The 18770-nt window shown below is 35.8% G+C and overlaps 3 protein-coding genes across 4 annotated transcripts in view; 1 reads left to right on the forward strand and 2 right to left on the reverse strand.

Annotated features, from left to right (window-relative positions):
• Positions 1-18770, forward strand: part of LOC144845171 (PDZ and LIM domain protein 5-like) — an 83188-nt gene that overhangs the window by 4263 nt on the left and 60155 nt on the right. The gene's annotated exons all lie outside the window — the stretch shown is intronic.
• On the reverse strand, positions 65-3779 carry LOC144845173 (cytochrome c oxidase assembly protein COX18, mitochondrial-like). Its single transcript, XM_078702337.1, has 7 exons — positions 3644-3779; positions 2930-3037; positions 2070-2549; positions 1561-1711; positions 1336-1457; positions 771-878; positions 65-388 (listed from the first exon to the last, which is right to left on the reverse strand). Exons 2-7 carry the CDS (start codon positions 2966-2968, stop codon positions 209-211), a joined length of 1080 nt encoding a protein of 359 aa, XP_078558463.1. The 5' UTR covers positions 2969-3037; positions 3644-3779; the 3' UTR covers positions 65-208.
• Positions 3920-18238, reverse strand: LOC144845866 (zinc finger SWIM domain-containing protein 8-like). 2 transcript variants are annotated; one of them, XM_078703342.1, is made up of 18 exons: positions 17651-18238; positions 16645-16792; positions 15911-16005; positions 15385-15665; positions 14865-15067; positions 14373-14574; positions 13090-14046; positions 12563-12703; positions 11917-12090; positions 11248-11440; positions 10873-11084; positions 10058-10562; positions 9551-9770; positions 8805-8894; positions 7905-8191; positions 7203-7414; positions 5927-6665; positions 3920-5832 (listed from the first exon to the last, which is right to left on the reverse strand). In XM_078703342.1, exons 1-18 carry the CDS (start codon positions 17850-17852, stop codon positions 5414-5416), a joined length of 5280 nt encoding a protein of 1759 aa, XP_078559468.1. In that variant the 5' UTR covers positions 17853-18238; the 3' UTR covers positions 3920-5413. The 2 variants fall into 2 exon arrangements, with proteins under 2 accessions (XP_078559468.1, XP_078559467.1); XM_078703341.1 differs by having other exon boundaries at positions 10873-11096.

Raw genomic sequence — 18770 nt, forward strand, 5'->3', positions numbered from 1 at the left:
AATTTTAACGATGAGTATAATTTCAGCATATACAAAATTAGATATTCACGAAAAAAATACAGAATATGGAAATTGAAAAACTTTTACTACATTCTCACAGTACTATTTATAATACAAATGGTAAACAGAATTGAACTGAATGATCATCACAACGTTCTCTGTAAACATCATTTGAGCAAAGGTTCCCCGACCGTTATTATACATTGCCTTAAAAATATTTTTTTGATTGAAATCGTATTTTAAATATCTGATGCATTTCTTCGAGAGGATATTTCATTTCACTTGGTACAAGTGGAATATAAAGCAATCGTCTTACAGATGGAATCCTAAGAAGAAAGAAGTACAGAAGTCCACAGAGACTAGAAACGGTCCAGTATAACGTGATAGCCTGAAAAACACAAACAGATTTGTTTGTTGGGACTACAGTAGTAGGTGCAAACACAGTTGAGGTAAGATGAACTTGATTATGAAGACTCTCGGTGGGTACTCCCACAACCTGAAACTACTGTACGCCCGAGTCACAGAATGCAAATACATGAAATTATCAGGGGCAGATCCAGCATTATAGATTAGGGGGGAGGTGGGAGGCTGCATAATTCATAAATGATAAAAACGATCTGTTGGGTTGCAGAAAAATAAAAATAGTTACTATTTAATTTTAAAAAGACATGGCTGTTAAATTTAAGGCGGAGGAGGGGGTCTAAAGCCTGTCTACCTCCTGCCTAAATCCGCGCCTGATTATACACTAAAATAAATAAAACAAGACTTACTGAAGGCATTAACATAGCTGTGGGTACCAGGCCGATGGAAAGTGAAAACAATAAATATTGCAAACGGTGTTGAATTCTTGTAAGAGGGCCACGACGTAATGACCATAGCTGGTGAAAAGAAGAAAACAGAATCCAGTTATGTAATATTTATGGAAGGAATAAAAACCAATTGATGGGTCATTCATGTAGGTACATATGAAAAGAAAATGTATCTAGACATTATAAAATGGTAAGGTAGTGTGTCTGTGGATTATGTGTTGTGAGAAATACAATTAGTTTGTTTGTTTACATCATTCATACTGTAACTAGGGGAATAACTAGGGGAACCTCCTACTCTTCCAAAAGATGCACTGTGTTCTTTAAAGTGTACACTGGACCCCTGTTATGTCCTTATCCAAGAGGCCTTGTTAAACCATCACAACAATGTACAGAACAACTGTACTGATTTTATGGCTCTATTTTGCAGCGCTCCACTCGGCCACTCAAGTAGACTATTTAATTCATGAAAACAATAATAGCAATATTAAGGTACATTTATACTGTAGGTACAAAAAAGTAGGCTTACCAACACTAACGATATATTTGAAACTCCAAATAAAAAAGGTAAAATAAAATCTGATTGAACTAGGTCCTGGAACCACAGTGTACCTCCTGTTAGCAAACTTGGTAAAAAATCAATATCCACTTCTGAAAAATTCAAATTTGAGTACGACCAATTAAAGTTAAGCTTTAAAAAAATGCATAGATTGCTTTAAAAAGTATCCTCCTCAGTATAAATGAAATACTGTACCTGTTCCAAATAAACTGGGATATACACCAGTCATTTGTCCAATAGCTGTTGTCATAGTAACCCAAGATGCAACCTGTGCTATTGAAACATAACACAATCGAAATGGTCTGCAGTTTTCTCTCTTGTGAACCTTTTTGACAAACGCAGAAATCTGCAAGGCATAGTAAAATAAAATGATAAAACTGTTATTATCTATTGATGGTGAGATTCAAGTTTGATGGCATAGTACCCAAGCAATTTAGTAAAACCTAGGAGAACCATAGGGAAGTCGGCAAAACCCTAGTAAAACCTAGGAGAACCATAGGGAAGTCGGCAAAACCCTAGGCCCTATATCAAAACTTGAAGAGGCCTTGACCCTGCAGTGGGTTGAAAATGTTGATCATCTAATTGTAGATCTGTAACTGTGTTGGGTGGAGTAGGCTGGGATACACACCTTCATTCAATCAAGTAATAGTTTATAAATAACATAATTATTGACCATGATTTTCTATACAAAAAAGATATTTTACCTGATCACTGTAAACATCTGCCATTTGTCTTTGCGACCACCCAGATTCTTTTGCACGAACCGCAGTCTGTTGTTTTAAATGTTCTGCATATGTGTTAATCTCAATTTGTGTAGATTCAATTTTAGCCATCACTTTTTGTTGCAAAACAGCAAATGGCAAAATCAGAAAAGTTCTAAGCATTACTGTTGAAGCTATGATTGCCAACCACCAGGGAATGCCATAGCCATCATGCAATTTCTCCAACAGTTCATAGAATGTTTCAACTGGTGTAGGAATATATATATTGTCCACTACTTTACCAGTAACTTCCACTTTGAATCCACGTGTACATGCTGTTAATGGTAGTTTTCTATATAGCAATGTATTATTTTTTAATGTTAAACTGTGGAATGATGACTTCCGTAATATCGCAGTGTTTCGGATGAGAAATCCATGGTTACTTGTACAGCTAGTGATGTATTTAAATTGCACAGAATTTATCTGGAATTAAAATTGAAATAATATTTGATCCTTAATATTATATTACATTTAAAAAGTTGGAAGACTTTAATTGTACAGTGGGATAATAGTGGCAGATCCAGGGAGAACTAAGGTTGAGTGCTCCTCCATTTTAACAGCTAAAATTAAATTATTCAACTACATTTTGACATCCATTTTTTGGCTAATTTTAAATATTATATGTTATTTCTCTCCTGTTTAAAAAATCCTGGATTCACCCTAGATTTAAAATGTTGAGTTTAGTTTAAAAATTAGTGTAATGTGGTGTGCCTGTCATTTTGTTTCTTTCCAAGCAGATCTTAATAGAGAAGTATTTATTTATCAGTTTGATCAAATGCTTTCGGTAAATTACAGGTACTTACCTGTTTTGCACATCTGTGGAACAATTTTAAAACACTCATTCTTGATACTGAAGTTAACTGTACATTAACTCAGCAGCACCTCTTGTAATTGTTAGGCCTGGATGGATGCTAAAAATAAGAGAAAGAGTGATTGCTTACATTTATGTATTGCTTGTAACAGGTAAACTGAAAATATGACATTAAAAGTAGTTGCAGTTTAATTTATCATCTGTTATATAAACACTTTTTAGGCCTAGGCCGTTTTATTTTATATTTATAACATTTTATTCTGTTATTATATTAATTAATATAAATAATAAATAATTATTATTACTTTAATTATTTATCAATATTGCCTTTGGTGTTATACTCTTATCAAATAATACTGGAAAATACTTCATGCATGCAGTTTGTTTGAAATTTTCTGCACAATTTGAATTGAGTATTTTGATTCAAATTGCGCATTAATTAACACTACTAGGCTATACTAGCTAGGCCTAGCCTAGGCCCTACTAGGCTGTGTGCACTGACTTGGTCCGACTCTAATCAGAGCCTATTTACTAGCCAATAGCTACTAGGCCTACTACTAGGTAGCTAGGCAGCAAACTTCCCCTGCTCTGCTGGCCACCCCTCCCCCTTTTAGTCTACAGCAGAGCGAGGCCTAGCATTGACCCGCGGAAAATATGCCTAGCTTGGCGTACATTGCCCTAATTATAGTGCAGTTAGTAAAAGTACCTTTTTACGCCATTACAAATTATTTTTGTCGTTAAAAACTAGGCCTTATAATGGCTAAAAATAACAAATTAACCATGCACAGCGCGGTGGTGAGTTAATTTTTGAGGATGAGACTGACGACACGAGAATACCTATGGAACGCAAGACGTGCCTTCAGTGGAATTAACTTTTCATCTAAAATCTACAATCAAAAATGTGAAAAAAAGTATTTTACTACAGTATATAAAAGTTAGAGTACTTGAATTAAATACGGAACATATAGAACAAACTACAGTTTTAAATTTTAATTGTTTATTTCTGTTCTGTAGGTCATGGTACTATATTTACAACATTTGTATGTAGCCTTTAAATTGTTTAAATTACAATACCTGAGGATGCACATGTATGGGTCATAGTATTAAAAAGTAGTAAAATAAATTCAAAAACTAAAATAAAACAAAACCATTATAGTTTACCCAATGTTCTAAAGTTCTGTCTACATTATTAAGCTTTATGTGACAAAACAAACTCTGATGTGCCACATTAGTAAAGCATATCACTACCATATTTGGGCACATCACACTTTTTCTTGTCAAACTTTGATAGTGTAGACAGAGCTTAACAGATAATAGGCTGCAAAAAATATATTTCTCCTGAAATATTTACTTATTATCTGTATCAGCCATGTTTAAAATGTGGAATACTCCACTGTGTAATAGACTCACACACATATTTAGATTTAAAATACAGTAGTACAAATTTGAAATCTATAAGATAATATGGACCTTTAGATTTGCAATGCAAATGCATAGTTGTAGATCATATCACAAACTGAAATCTCACTCAAAGACTTTAGTAGAATAAAATACCATTGTAGAATGTAAACAAAATATCAATTGGTTGAGCAGGCAAGCATTGATTACCACCCTTATAACCACATTAAACATCATGAAAAAGATCTTAACTAGAGTTTAAAATATACTTTTAATAAAACTTGTTAAGCATGCTCTCAATAAAGCTGACCATGTGTTTGCAGAATTTAAATCTTAAATTTTGTTTAATATGAAAAACTAAGGACTAAATCCATGCAATGTTACATTTTTCTCTACAGGTTTTGGAATCTGGATTACTGTCAGGGGCGTAAAGCAGAGGCCTGAGGCCCCTGGTTTAGGAAACCTAAGTGGCCCTCCAAGTTCCGATGCTGGAGGTCTTTGGCGTTTTTAGCCTTTCAGTATATTTTAATGACTGTTTTTCCTCTGGGCACTGCTTAGCTCTCAGTATTTTGTTTGGTGTGAGGAGCAAATTCTTATTTATTTTTTTAAGAATACAAATTTAAATTCATTAAAATGACCTCATTGTCTCAGAATAATTGTTAATGAACTTCTAACTATGACAATAAACACACATTCACGACAAACTTTAAAAATGTATAATAAATAGTATTAAGATTTATATACAAAAATCAATAATTTCGGCACAATAATAAAACCAAAAAATTGCTTAATAATACACAATACCTATTCGCTGCATACATTAGGTCATTTTTGTTCTTCATTCCAAATTATATGCAACATCATTTCTACATTCTGAAGTACTGTATTTCACAAAAAGATAGAAAGTTTCTTTAGACCAAACTTTTACACAATGAATGCACATATTCATCTGTAATAATTAAAGCAACATCTAATTATAACCACATTGTGGTTGAACAAGATTAGTAACACATTAACCTAGTTACTATTTGTCAATAAAACTCAGCCTGAATTGTTTTATGTAAATGCGATAACCATGTCAGCGATTTGATAATGAATGTTCATAGATGTTACCAAACGATAGGCTTGATATTATCCGTGTCAGCATTTCGCGTTTGCCGGGTTTCATACGATGTAAATTATTTAAAAAGTCTTGGAATTGGCTACCTCCACACGGTGACATGAGGAACGCGCTCTGTGCGTTGCGCATAATCCCGAGTACCTCCTCATACTCGTGCTGGTTAATATGATTCATACGCTGATGAATACACTGCATGTACATCTGCTGGCATTTCTGAATTATGTGTGTTAGTGGCGGTGTTCGTAGCGTGTTCTGTAGCGGCGTATGATGGACATTTGACAGGAATTGAGCGGACTCGGTCACAATCTCCTGAAGAACATACGGACTAAATATGATGTTTGGAACACTGAGGCAATACTGCTGCACATGTGACGCACCTATTTTAAAATTTGGAAAATATTTATTAGATAAAGTATTGTAATTCAAATTACGGGATTTGTTTAAATTCATTATAAAAATGTTGATACATACCTAGTTTCTTAGCTATACCGAGTAGCCACTTCACATCTTCTCCATACGGAGGATTACGAGAGAACCGCGACTGATAACGTTCATCATGTACCCGTCTAGCTAGTGTATCCATTGCCAGCATACCTACACGGTATGTGTGATGAAGGTAATACTGACTCTGGTGTGGTACTACAGCAGCAGGAACTAGAGCTGGTGATCCAGTTCTGGCACCTCTTCCTGAAGCTGGAAGCATGGCAGAGACTGGAGGTGTACCACCCATGTACGGTTGAACAGTTGGGCCTACAATCCCTCTTGAAGGGAAGCCAACAGCAGGTACATAGGGCAGAGAGCCTGCTGGAAACATTGGTGGACCATACATTGCATTTGCTTGTGATGTTGGTGGCTGGTTGTGAGGAATAAAACCAGGCCTTGCTGGATGGTAGGGATGAGATGGATGGTTAGGCCTAGCCCCATACTGTAAAGGATAAGTGTGGTACAGCGGTAGTGGAATAGATACTGGTACAGCCTCATGGTATGGTGGTATCATTCCTTGCGCAACCAATGCTCCCGCAACTGCAATATTGTTGTCCTCTGGTGGAATGTTGGCATCATCATCACGGTGATGCTGTGTTTGCTTGTGAAGCCATTCCCAGTGTTTACCAACAGTAAAGAGTACATCAGGGTAAACATCTCCTCCTTTAGCAGCAGTCTCAACTGCTAAACATGCCTTACTCAGCATGCTCACATCTTGTTCTTTACACTAAAACAAAGTGGGAAAACACATAATATATATATAGAGTAAAATATACAAATCCAAAGGCAAATTACTGAAAAAATGACAATGCTGTGGGTATCAGTGGCTGGATCTAGAGTAAAATATACAGTTATACTTATTGATAAAAGGTCAAGGGTTAATTTCTTTTTGTATAAAAGAACAAAGACATCGCATAATATATGTTATAAAGATAATGTAGTAGTATGTAAAGTATGATAAAGTATGTAGTATGCTGGTATTATCCTAAAGATTAGGAAATAATAGTTGAATCATTAAAGGGGAATAGGGAAAGTGCTAACTTGTCTATAGCTGTGTACCAGTGGCCATATTCACCAATCATACTGGGTATGTAAAAATGTTCCTAACTAAGTGAATACTACTTAAGTAAGGAACAGGCCAACTGGTGTTTTTAAGGTTCTTTGAAACACGAATTGGCTTCACACTACTAAACATATTTTGTTTCTAAATAATAAGCTTGTTACTACTTGTTAGTGTGGAAGGATGTATGTGCAAGATATCTACCTGTAGCAAAGCTCTGTTGACATCTGATGGATTTAAAGCATGGGCATGAGAGAGACAGGACAAAGCTAGCTCAGCTGCCGCTTGAACCATCTGTAGGTCACGACATCTTGATGCACGGTCAGCTATGGCAGCAGCTTCTGCTGGCGTTAGATGTCCTTCCCAATAGTTAACAAGAATATTGATTCCACCACTACCCAACTCAAGAGCTTGACCTGAAACAGTGCAATGACCTCTATGAAAAGTTTTGTTTAAAGTAAACATCTTGCTATGTTCAACTAGGGTTTATAATTGAGAAATGTTATAATTCAAAATTTGGTATTGGTATTGTTAGGTTCATACACTAGTAAGCTTTGTTATAAGAGCCTTATATGTAAATCACAGTAAATATAACATCCCTCTACAACAAAAATAAAACAACAACAACACAATATAATCTCATCAAACAATATACGTGAGTAAAACATTAAATTGTTTTTTTGTTAATGTTATCCACTAAAAAGACACTATGACAAGCGTGTATGACAATTACTTCGAAAAGAAAAAGTCATATGATTGGTCATAAACCCCATTTTCAATCAATATGTCCATATTTACAACTAACTTTTAGTTTCAAGGTTTGTGTTTTTCATGGTTTTCACAAGCGCCTTGAGCACTTTGTGGATAAGTGCGCTTCATAAATCTTATTATCTTATCTTAACTTACTTCTAATAAAAGACTCATATGCAGAATATGTCCTCGACAGCCAGTTTGGTGATACAGCATTGTATAAGCTAAGGGCATAAAACCCAACTTCAAAAGCAGCCAATAACAGTCCCCGGTGAGGACCAGACTGGTTGTTATTGGCTGGATTCTGAGTAAAGTGTGTTGGACTAGAGTTACCCCCAGCTTTGGTGACTATGGTCTTTGCTAGCTCTAGGTAAAAATGAGCCGATGCCTCGCTTGGCTGATTAGGTATTGAAGGACAATACGTTCGGTTTTTCCCACGATATCTGAAAAGAGTTTGAAATCAAATAAAATTCTTTTTAGATTGGTTGCAAAGAAAATAGAAAAATACAATTACCTTTATAAAGGTTAACTATAAATTATTATTTTGCTGTTAGATGAGCTTTATTATTTATCTTTGATCTTTAATGTTGTCTTTTATAGATTAATGCATTCTACAAAAATTATTATAGTAATTAGCATAGGACATTGTGATAAATAAATAAAAGTCATCTACTGGGACTCGAACTCACAAAGATTAGTCCACCGTATCATTAATTAAGAATTATCTGTATATTATTCTTCGCAAGGTAAAGTGATTGCAACGCTTAACTAGCCTAGGCAGGCTTATTTACATAAGGAGGCCTAGCTACCCAACCCAGCAGATATTCTACTGGTTGTTGGCTATATAATATAGCAGATGCCGTCTTTTATATTGGTAAAATATAAGATTTGACATACCCTGCTCTCGTGAATATATATTTCCCTGAGCTTGCGCTTCGGGAAACATATATTCCCTCAGGGATGTAAAATCTTATATTTCACCTCTAAGCAGGCAATATCTGTATATTACTGTACTATAAAATTATAGTTCTACAGTAACCTTTGTTGTACACATACCTTCCATTACGGGGGCTAGGAGTTGAACTTCTCGATTCGTTCATTTCGGATGCCACACAAGGTCCTACCCTTAATGCAACATTTATTGCACTATAAAACCAAGACCAATGATTGAAATATTAAGTACACATATAACACAATGATTACAATGCAAATTAAATGTTGTTAAAATACATGATGAAGTTTAGGTGCATACACATACACATTGATTTTCCTGCACAATAAATTACATATTGGGGTGTGGAGGTAAGGAGGTAAGCACGCTGCTATATGATCTACAATGCCAGATATACGCTTACTGGAGCTAGGGGCACACACTCTCCCTTTCGACATTTAAAATGAAATCATGATCTACTTTATAACTTTTTGACATACTATTATAATTATATGTTAGCACTCCCCAATTAAAAAATATGTGAACGATCAAATAATAGTAATACTTGCGATTGAGATTGGGCAAATACTTATTTCCAGATAAGGATAATCCTAAACTCTCGTCAACACTATCTTTATGTGACAGAAAAATGTAATGTGGCCATATATGGACATGATGATGACATATCACTACCATATTCAAGCATATCACTACCATTTTAGGGCACATCACACCTTTTTTTTTCAAACTAGTTTGATAGTGTAAACAGAGTTTTACAGAATGTTAATGTTATACAGATATTGTTATATGAATGAAATATATATATATGAATGAATGAGCTTCCTGTGTTTAGATAGAGTAGCCTACTTACCCTTCTACGTGATCTCTTGCTTCATTGGAAGCAGCGTTTGCAGGCCTGTCCCATGAACTACTAGAACTAAGGGAGTCACTAGAGTTGCCACTGCTGCCGCTGTCACTTCCAGGGCCTTGATGCCTACTCCAGCCACCTGATGGTGGTAACCGACGTCCTAGGGCAGGTGAATTGTCACTGGATGTGGTCTCTGGTGCGCTACTATCAATGCTTGCCATTTCTATATTAAAACAAACATATTTTTAGTTACAAAGAAATATATACACATTTATAAACATTATGTAATAACGAATTTGGATGATTCAAAATATTACATAGAAATATTTTTGTTTTGTTCATTATGCTGGGTGAACACAATTTTCAAAATGGTTACTGTTTTTGGTCAACAGTTTAATCATGATTATTTTTTTCATTCAAGTTGCAGAATGCTATAATCTCAGATTTACAATCAGTAATTTTAAATGGAGGAACTGTAGTTTCAATTTACAAATAAAAAGGAATATTAACCTCGACTTCTCTTTGTATGTCGTCCAAACATTTTGTCCCACTTAGATGGGTTACTGCTACAAGAGGCACCGCCATGTGCACCAGCAGCTTCCTCTTCCCAGCTAGTAACCATAGAGGTACTTTTCCCGGTCTGCTGTTGTGCTAACATACTTTGAACGTGTTCATGCTCAGGGCAGTCTTTAGAGGCGCCGCTTCTTCTAGCGTTTCTACCTTCAGAATCGCATGCGCCACCCCGTGCACCATCTAGATGCTTTGTCCGTCGGCCTTTGCTATCAACGGATTGGTTCCCTTTCTTCTGGTCATGATTTGTGGTTCTAGGTTCATGACTAGATACTCTGTTGACAACATGGTGATGTGGTTGTTCCCTCCTTGATGCTTCACTAACAGTTTGCCTTGATGCCGTTGATTGAAATGTAGGTTTGTTTGGAGCTATAGAACTTGGAATACACTGCACAACTTTCTGTGTAGGACTTAAATGCTGTTTGTCCAAGAATGCATCTAATATCTTTAATGAAAATTGATAAATAATGTTAATGGTACACTTCGTTATTGTTTGTTAATCAATCAAACAACCTTTTCAAGTCAAAGATTACAAAAACATATTTTTGTTAAAATGTATACTTCAAGAAACAAATACTTTTATGACTGTATATAGTTCAAGGGGGTAATTTGACGAAAATTTTAGGGGAGAGGGGAGGGGAGGAGGGTAGGATTATACTTGGTCATATACCATTCTTTAATATGTAAGATAAAGATTTATGTAGAAGAAAGATCATTGTATATTAATGCTATACTGTAATACACTGATTACTAACCCTTCTTAGCCTTGTCTGGTCATCTCTGTAGTGCATACACATGGACAAAGCTAAGTCTCCACGTTGTCTTCGTGTTCCTTCACACAGCAAGGGGTGAGCAGCTTCTGATACGTTGTTTTTCATTGCCAGAGCGGCCACTGCAGCCTCAAACCCTAGAATTTCATCTTCCTGTCGATGTTCTGTCGTTATGATAGATTTTGATGGAGATCTCACTGGTGACAACGCTGAAAAAAATATTTACATAACTTATAGTTTTTGTACAATAAAATTGCACAATATAATAATAATAAAAATAACAATGTAGAAATTAATATATTTTAAAACTAAAATTATTTCTATTTTTATTTTATATTAAAGTGAATTTTCCATGCACACCTGATGATGTTAAACACATGGCCTCAAAGATGTAGCCAGCAAGCATAAGTGGCAGAACGCCTTCTGCAAGTTTCTGCATCGACCAATTGCGCATTTGCTCCGCCAGCTGCCGTAGCTGATCCATTTCTGGAACTCCTAGTGGAACCCTCTTCAATAACAGCACTAGTTCAGACTCTTGGTTCGCTAATTTCACCTGGATGAAACAAATATTTAAAATGTAAATCACAAACAATAAACAAAAATAAATCACAACCCCTAGCCATCAGCTCAAGCTCGGTGGACTAGAGGTATCAACGCCAGGTTATTGATCGTGAATTTGAGTCGCACCCGAGAATTACATTCCATACTACATATCCCAGTATGAAAATTAGTATTATATAATCATACATTCTTTTTTATAGCGCACCTAAGTGTATCCTAATTGGTCAATTTTGTTGAAATTCTGACTGTTTTATTTAACCGGGCTCTGCCTTGAATAGAATAGTTACACTTTCAACTCAGGACGCCTCATAAATAAAACAATCTTTCAACTCTTAAAAAAGTTCATTCATTATAAACATTCATTTTTTGAGATGAGATTTCAATATACATTGGCTGTATCTACTGTATGATGCCATTGATCAATATGCTTAATTTATCAATCTTTAAACTATTTTGTCAATGACTTACCTCAAGTCCTTTAGTTGATGCAGGCTGTCTAGTAATCTGTAAACCTAGTAATCCAATTTGAAATGCTAGGTTATGGCAACCAGGCTGTTCTGCTAGAACACTGCAGAGGAAGCTGATCTTAAACAGTAATTGACTTGCCAATTTACTCTGCTGGTGAAGGTAGCGTTTTCTTACCTGGCAGTAGGAATAATAAAAAATGGTTAAAACAAGTTTATTTATACTACTTATTAACATGAGGCAAGTCGAGTCTGGACTTAAAACTGGAGGTCCAGTGTACACATCTGGCTTGTGTTCATTTGAAAGAACCCAGTGCATCTTTCGGAGGAGTAGTTACAAGAGCATATTGATCCATCTCAGACTGATTCTTGAGCTGCTGTGGAGGACTTAAGCCCAGTTTCTTCAACTGAGGATAAATATTATTAAATAAATCAAATTCTGGATCAGGATAAGGGGTTTGAAAGGCTCAGCCTAGAAACCACCCTTTAAACTGTCACCAGTAGCAGAATGTTCTCCTGACCAAAAACAGTGTTTCATTAATATGAAACATATAGTTTTATATTGTTATCTTGTATGGACATGTAATGCTGTTGGATGCTTCTTGTATCTCAAAAATAAATTTGTATTAAGATTTAAGATAATATTAAACCTTATTGGACAGTCCACTTGGTATCTCAGTATCAAGCTTAGGTGGATTAGCTACCATCTCCTCAGCTAGCTGGATGGCTAGATGACAGGCATACCAAGTATGACCATGTACATACAGAGCCTCTGTTCTGTTAAACTGTATCTGAAATAACAAAATGTATGTTTTAATAATCACAGAAACAAATACCGAAATAATAATGAATTATAAAGACTATTTGGCATAATGAATACACCCCGAACGCAATGAAAACAATACAGATAATGTTTGTAGTCTATCTGCTGTAAGAGAATATTATTTTTTTTCTAAAAATAGTTTATGAAGACATTATAATTTATGTTTAGTAGAGTCAAGTTCTAAGTGGTTAAGGCAGGGGCACTACAAACCATAATAGCAGCACATGTTCAAGTCTCTCCTAGATCATAGTTCTGGTGGTAGAACTTTCTCGGATAACAACTTATAATGGAGGTCCAGTGTACATATATGGCTTGTGTGCACTATAAAACCCAGGGCATCATATACATACACACCTGCATTTTATCATCAACTGGTTTGACACCATTAAATGGATTATACACTTCATCTTTCTTCTTTTTTGGTAGATCTTGAACTTTAGCCTTTGTGTCATAAAAGTACATGTTTAATTCATCAGGCTCTTTGACTTGGCCTGGGGGTGCTTCGGCTGCAGCGCCACCATCGGGGATGGAACCTGCTGCTGCATCATCCACAACGTTCGATGTTTCCGTGTTTGAACCGTCAGAATCACCATCACTTTTTTCTCGATTTGAGAAATCTTTCTCAGAATGTTTACTCTTGTTCTTTCTTCTTGCTCCTTGAACTACATTTCCAGATTCCGACTCGTCATCGCCGTCTAAAACATGCAAACCTTCGATGGATTGTACAATATTTTCCGTTTCGTCGCCACGAGAGTCTGAACTGTCAATTGCAATAAAGTCAGAGTCGCATTCATCAGATTTCTGCCGATTGACATGTTTTGTATCAGTGGAATGCTTGCAGTCCGATTGTGGCACAGTGTAATCTTTGGACGATGCTGCAAAATGATCATCCTCTATCCAATTACAAACATCTTCTTCAGAATTCCGTTCTGAAAATGTAACGCCCTCGATTGGAAAGTCATTCCAATCCTGAAGGCATGCCTCAATAGCTGGTTTAAATCCTGCAAAAACGTCCATGTCAACTTTACGTACATTCACACCTCCTCCTCCCACTCTTCGCCCCTTCTTGGAACTCTCGATGACCTGAAGGTGCCATTTACGGAATTCAGCACCAAACTGTTTCCGCTGTGCGGGTGAGTTAGCGGGATTCAGTGAAGCGTAACGCCACAGAGTTACGATCTCATCACACATACTGGCACATGAATGCTGATTCTGCATTGACGAACTGTTGTTGTTATGAGCACGGTGGCCATGGTTACCGTGGTGAGAGTGAATCGCTGAAGTACGTATACTAAACCACCATACAACCACCTACAGGTAAAATCAAGAAATTATTATAATGCACAATTTTTGGTCATGGCTAAAAACTTTAGTCCAAAGAAATTATTATCACAACACTTGATGGTGGCAATCATGAATAATGAAAATGAAGATGCATTTTTTTCAATACTGTAAAGCTCTTTCTACACTATCAAACAAGTTTGACAAAAAAGTGTTATGTGGCCAAATAATATGGTAGTGATATGCTTAAATATGGTAGTGATATTACATCATGGTGTCCATATATGTTTTTTGTCACATAACGTTTGATAGTGTAGACAGAGCTTAATAAATCATGTATTTTTGGTAAATCTTACCTGTTCACAAGAAATACATTCTTCTGTAAGAATCTTCAAAAGAAAGATGGCATTACTATCACGTCTACGAAACAATTCACGAATTATAGATAAAAGATTCCAGACGCCTTCTGGTTCTCGTCCTCTCAGTGGACGTAATAAGTTGGTCCATTCAGCTGAGGCAGCAGGAGCAGGATTTGATAGGTACAGGGAATTCACATCACTGTAAGACAAAATCGATATCAATATTATTCAAAGAATGCATACACATTTTTGTCCTTTCTAGAGTTTGGCTAGAAGTAGTTTAAGATATACCGCATTTGCGCACATTATTGCCCTTGTGCTGATACACATGTTTGGGTTTCATTTTATTTATCAGCAAAATAACCATACAGGACTAAACTATATTTGAACAGGTACTTATTTTTGTGAGTAATGGATAACGTTAATGCATATAATTACAAACATACAATAATACAATTTAAGCTAACAATAATTTCAAGAGAACTTTACCTAAAAACAAGTGGGCCTGGTCCACAAAAGCGCAATAATGTTTTCTTGATGTTCTCATGTAATAGGCTATCATCCAGGAACCATTGGCTTGGTTCAGTCGCTGGTGGTCCTGCTGTAGGATCTGGTGCTCCACGAACTGTATTGATGGTATTTGCTTGCGATGACAGTAATTCATCTAGCAATCGTTGAGCTGTAGGTAGAATCTATAAACAAAAAAAAGGGTTTCATTTGCATTTCTTGACAGCAATCAAACAAAAATCTTTCCTTTTCTTTCAAAAATACATTTCCCCAATACAAATGTCAGTCACAAGAAAAATTGTTTTGTTTATGTGTATTGTTACAAAAGACTTTTAAAACACAATCAATATATCGAAACTAACTATATAGTAATAATAAATGGGGCTTATATAGCGCATTATGCAAAGCCTCAATGTGCTTAACAAATTAAATAAAAAGCAGAAAATTAAGAGTTAAAAAGGTGAGAATTTGTGTGTACTCCTAAAATTGCATTGTCACTTACTTGTTGTGGTAGTTCACTAATTAAGTATTGTGCAAACTTCTGAAGCTGATCGCGATGAAGGCGCGACAACGATTCTGAAACTGGCGCACGCAGACATACATTTTCCGCATTCACAATACGATAAAGGCAGAGCGCGACGACGTGAGAACACCACTTGCCCGTTATGGTACACGTGCAGCTACATGTTGTTATGCGTCTCTTGTAGAAGGTAATGGCAACATTAAAGGTATCTTTGATTGACAAGGTTGTTGATGGTCCAATGGTTCCACTAAGGTGAAATCCTTGTTAGAGAAAAAAATATATATTGTTAATGTGTGCTAAAAACGCCTGAGGCCTCCAGTGTTAGAGGGCCACTTAGGGTTCCTAAACAAGAGGCCTTAGGCCTCTGCGTTACGCCACTGATAAGGAACTCATGTACTGTACGAAGGACTATACCAGTATATACAAACAATAGGAGATCTAAGAAAACTGACCCCTAGTCACTTTTCATGATAAAACAATTAAATGATAAAATTGTAATACTTACCAATTTGTAAAACATCCTTAACCACTTTACTTTTCAGCAAAAGCTCACCCTTCTGAAATTCCTCAGGACTCCCATTAGCTAAACAGGAATACAATCTAAAAAAGGGAAGAGAATGTTTATTAAAAGGAATTTAGATCTTCAAATAATTAATATATTTATGGTCTCCTATAAGAAAATATCAAAATAGTATTGTCTTTTATGTGATTAAAGAATGATTCATAAATCTACCATGCTATTCTACTTATGAATATTAGAATACAAAGAAATGACACAATATAGTTATCATTAGTTATACCACTTATTGTACCATACTGTAATTTGTTATATGTTCACATTAAAATTAATATAGTAGGTCTAGGTATCTGTTATACAGTATAACACATGTATATGTACATTTGGTTGGTGCTGGATTAAACTTTACTGGAAGGACAAACCTTGAGCTAAGGTTTAGGCTGTATGGTATGGTAGACCTTGAAGGAAATGGCCTTTTTTACAATGTACAGTACAACTAAATAATGACAATGGGTCTGTTTCTGTTGTGAACAGATAACTGATTAATAATGAGTATGAATAAATTACCACATTTTCTTGGCAGCAGAAATAGGACTAATTAAATATCATTTTAAAAATAACAGTTATAAAGCAAAATAGTTAAAATATAATTTAACTGTTTAAAACTGGCTTGATTGGAGTTGACTAACAGAAACGTACACAATAACAAGACGGTCACATACCGTATATCATCCTCATTTTCTGGGAAGCTCCAAAAGGAGATCCGCAGTTGAAGATTTTCAGGAACAGGTGGATAGACATTCTCTACAACTTCAAATGGAATGTGAAATGCTACAGTCCTTGCAGCTAGCTCGACCAATGGCAAAACTTCTAAGAAATGAATTATATTAATTTATAATAACTATAACAAACAGGCATTCATTTCCTTGATTGGAACTGTTACTGAGACTATTGTGAAGGGGATACACGAACTGCCCCCATATACAGTACTAGATGGATCTATAACTCTCATATGGAAAATGAAATTGTACACAAGCTCTATTTTGAGTAACAGACTTGACATGTTGCCAATTTCCATCAACAATTATTTTTTACACTTTTCTGAAGAAAAAATGATATTTTATATGGATTTAATAATAGAAAAACAAAGGTGATCATACTCTCTTTAATGTACATGTATGGTTTGAGTTTAACCTTAGGAAAAAAATAAGAACAGCTTAATATAATGATCTACCATCGGGAAAAATGTGTGAAAGTGTACCAGCAGACAGATTATTTTGAAATCAGAAAATAGGGAATGGAACTTGTGTGTAATGGATGGTGTACAATGTTTATAGCATGTTCTTCATCTTAATTTCAATTCCTCAACCAGGATGAATATCATTATTCATGTGGGGTTAGGTTAGGGTCAAACCTAGAAACACAAATTAGCCATGCCAAATACATTACAACATATAATTTCAACTACTTTGGCCGTATTTTCGCAGCCAAAAATTAACCGATAAACTGTCTGTGGAAACGGGGTTTACAATTTCGCTCGAGAAAAATTAACTGATAAATTATCTCATTTAAATCAGTTGTGATTGGGCTCTTGGTTGTTCGGTAATGACTGGACTTTATTTTTGTATTAATTACACAATTTTTGTTTTGGCTGCGGAAACAAAGACTAGGCCTAAGTTTACTTTTGAATTCAATAAATAAAATAGTACAAATGTAAACCAAAATTACCGTCACATGTTTCGACGGGGGCTGCTGCCGCTGCCTGTGATGTTGTAGGTGATCCCCCGGCTGCCCCTTTCTTCCAGCCTCGCCAGTTGTTACAAATACTTTCTGTGTCACTCAACCAAGAACAAAGCGAGTCCTCTTCAAACCGATCACTATCCTCAAAAGAAAACCGATCACCATCCTCCCAATCAAACATAAACTCCATGACACAATATTACCTTTTTTGTAGTTAGTCCTACTGTTCTTCAACAAAGAACAAAGACAGGGATCGGTGCCTTATTGTCTAAAGCTAGGCCGATCTGTCGATGGGTTCCTCCGCTCTGTTTTATGTACGTCAGACCAGCTGATCGGCCAGGGAGAGTAGTGCTTGTTGTAGGGCCACACTTGGCCAGACGACAAAGGAATTCCGTAATGAATTAGATATACCGGTAAATGACCTAATAAGCCTAGACTTATTGTCAGATAACACGTATATTATTTCCAATCTAACATTTCGAAAAGTACAACCACACATGAACCTATATAGACTTTGAGAATCCCGAATTTAATGGGGAAAATTGACTACTTTTTATCTACATTTAAAGTCCCACACACACGTACTCGATCCTGGCTATCAAAACAATAACACAATATGGCACCTGATAACTTCGGACTTTGTCGGAAATGCTCGAGAAATCGATTGTCAAGCTCTAAATCATGCGCATGTGTAGAATTCGTCAATATTATACTATCGCATATGACTTGGGTTGTCGAGGGGAGTCCCGTAAGTTTATAACAAAATTTATCAAGAGAAAATTCAATTTAATTTTACCACTAGTCTACTAAAATGTGAGAACAGACTTAAAATGGGAGTATTTTGGTCTTAAAAATCGTCTCATGCTTGAACTCATTGACATGAAATAAAGTAATTGGCAAAATGAGTAACGGGAAGGGCGTATGCAGCCACGCCTTTAGAGTACAGTATGTTGTCCCCCATTTTTGATACAACATAAAGTCTCGCATAGGGAGATTTTAACATTAACATTTTAATATTTTTGTACAGTTTTAAAATGTTGCGTACTGTTAATTAATAGTATCTCTTTATTTTGTCTGTCTTGAGCAGAAGCCCCCGGCTCCTCCGTAT

Source organism: Antedon bifida, chromosome 6 (assembly GCF_963402885.1).
Source record: "Antedon bifida chromosome 6, ecAntBifi1.1, whole genome shotgun sequence".
Classification (NCBI taxonomy): Eukaryota; Metazoa; Echinodermata; class Crinoidea; order Comatulida; family Antedonidae; genus Antedon; species Antedon bifida.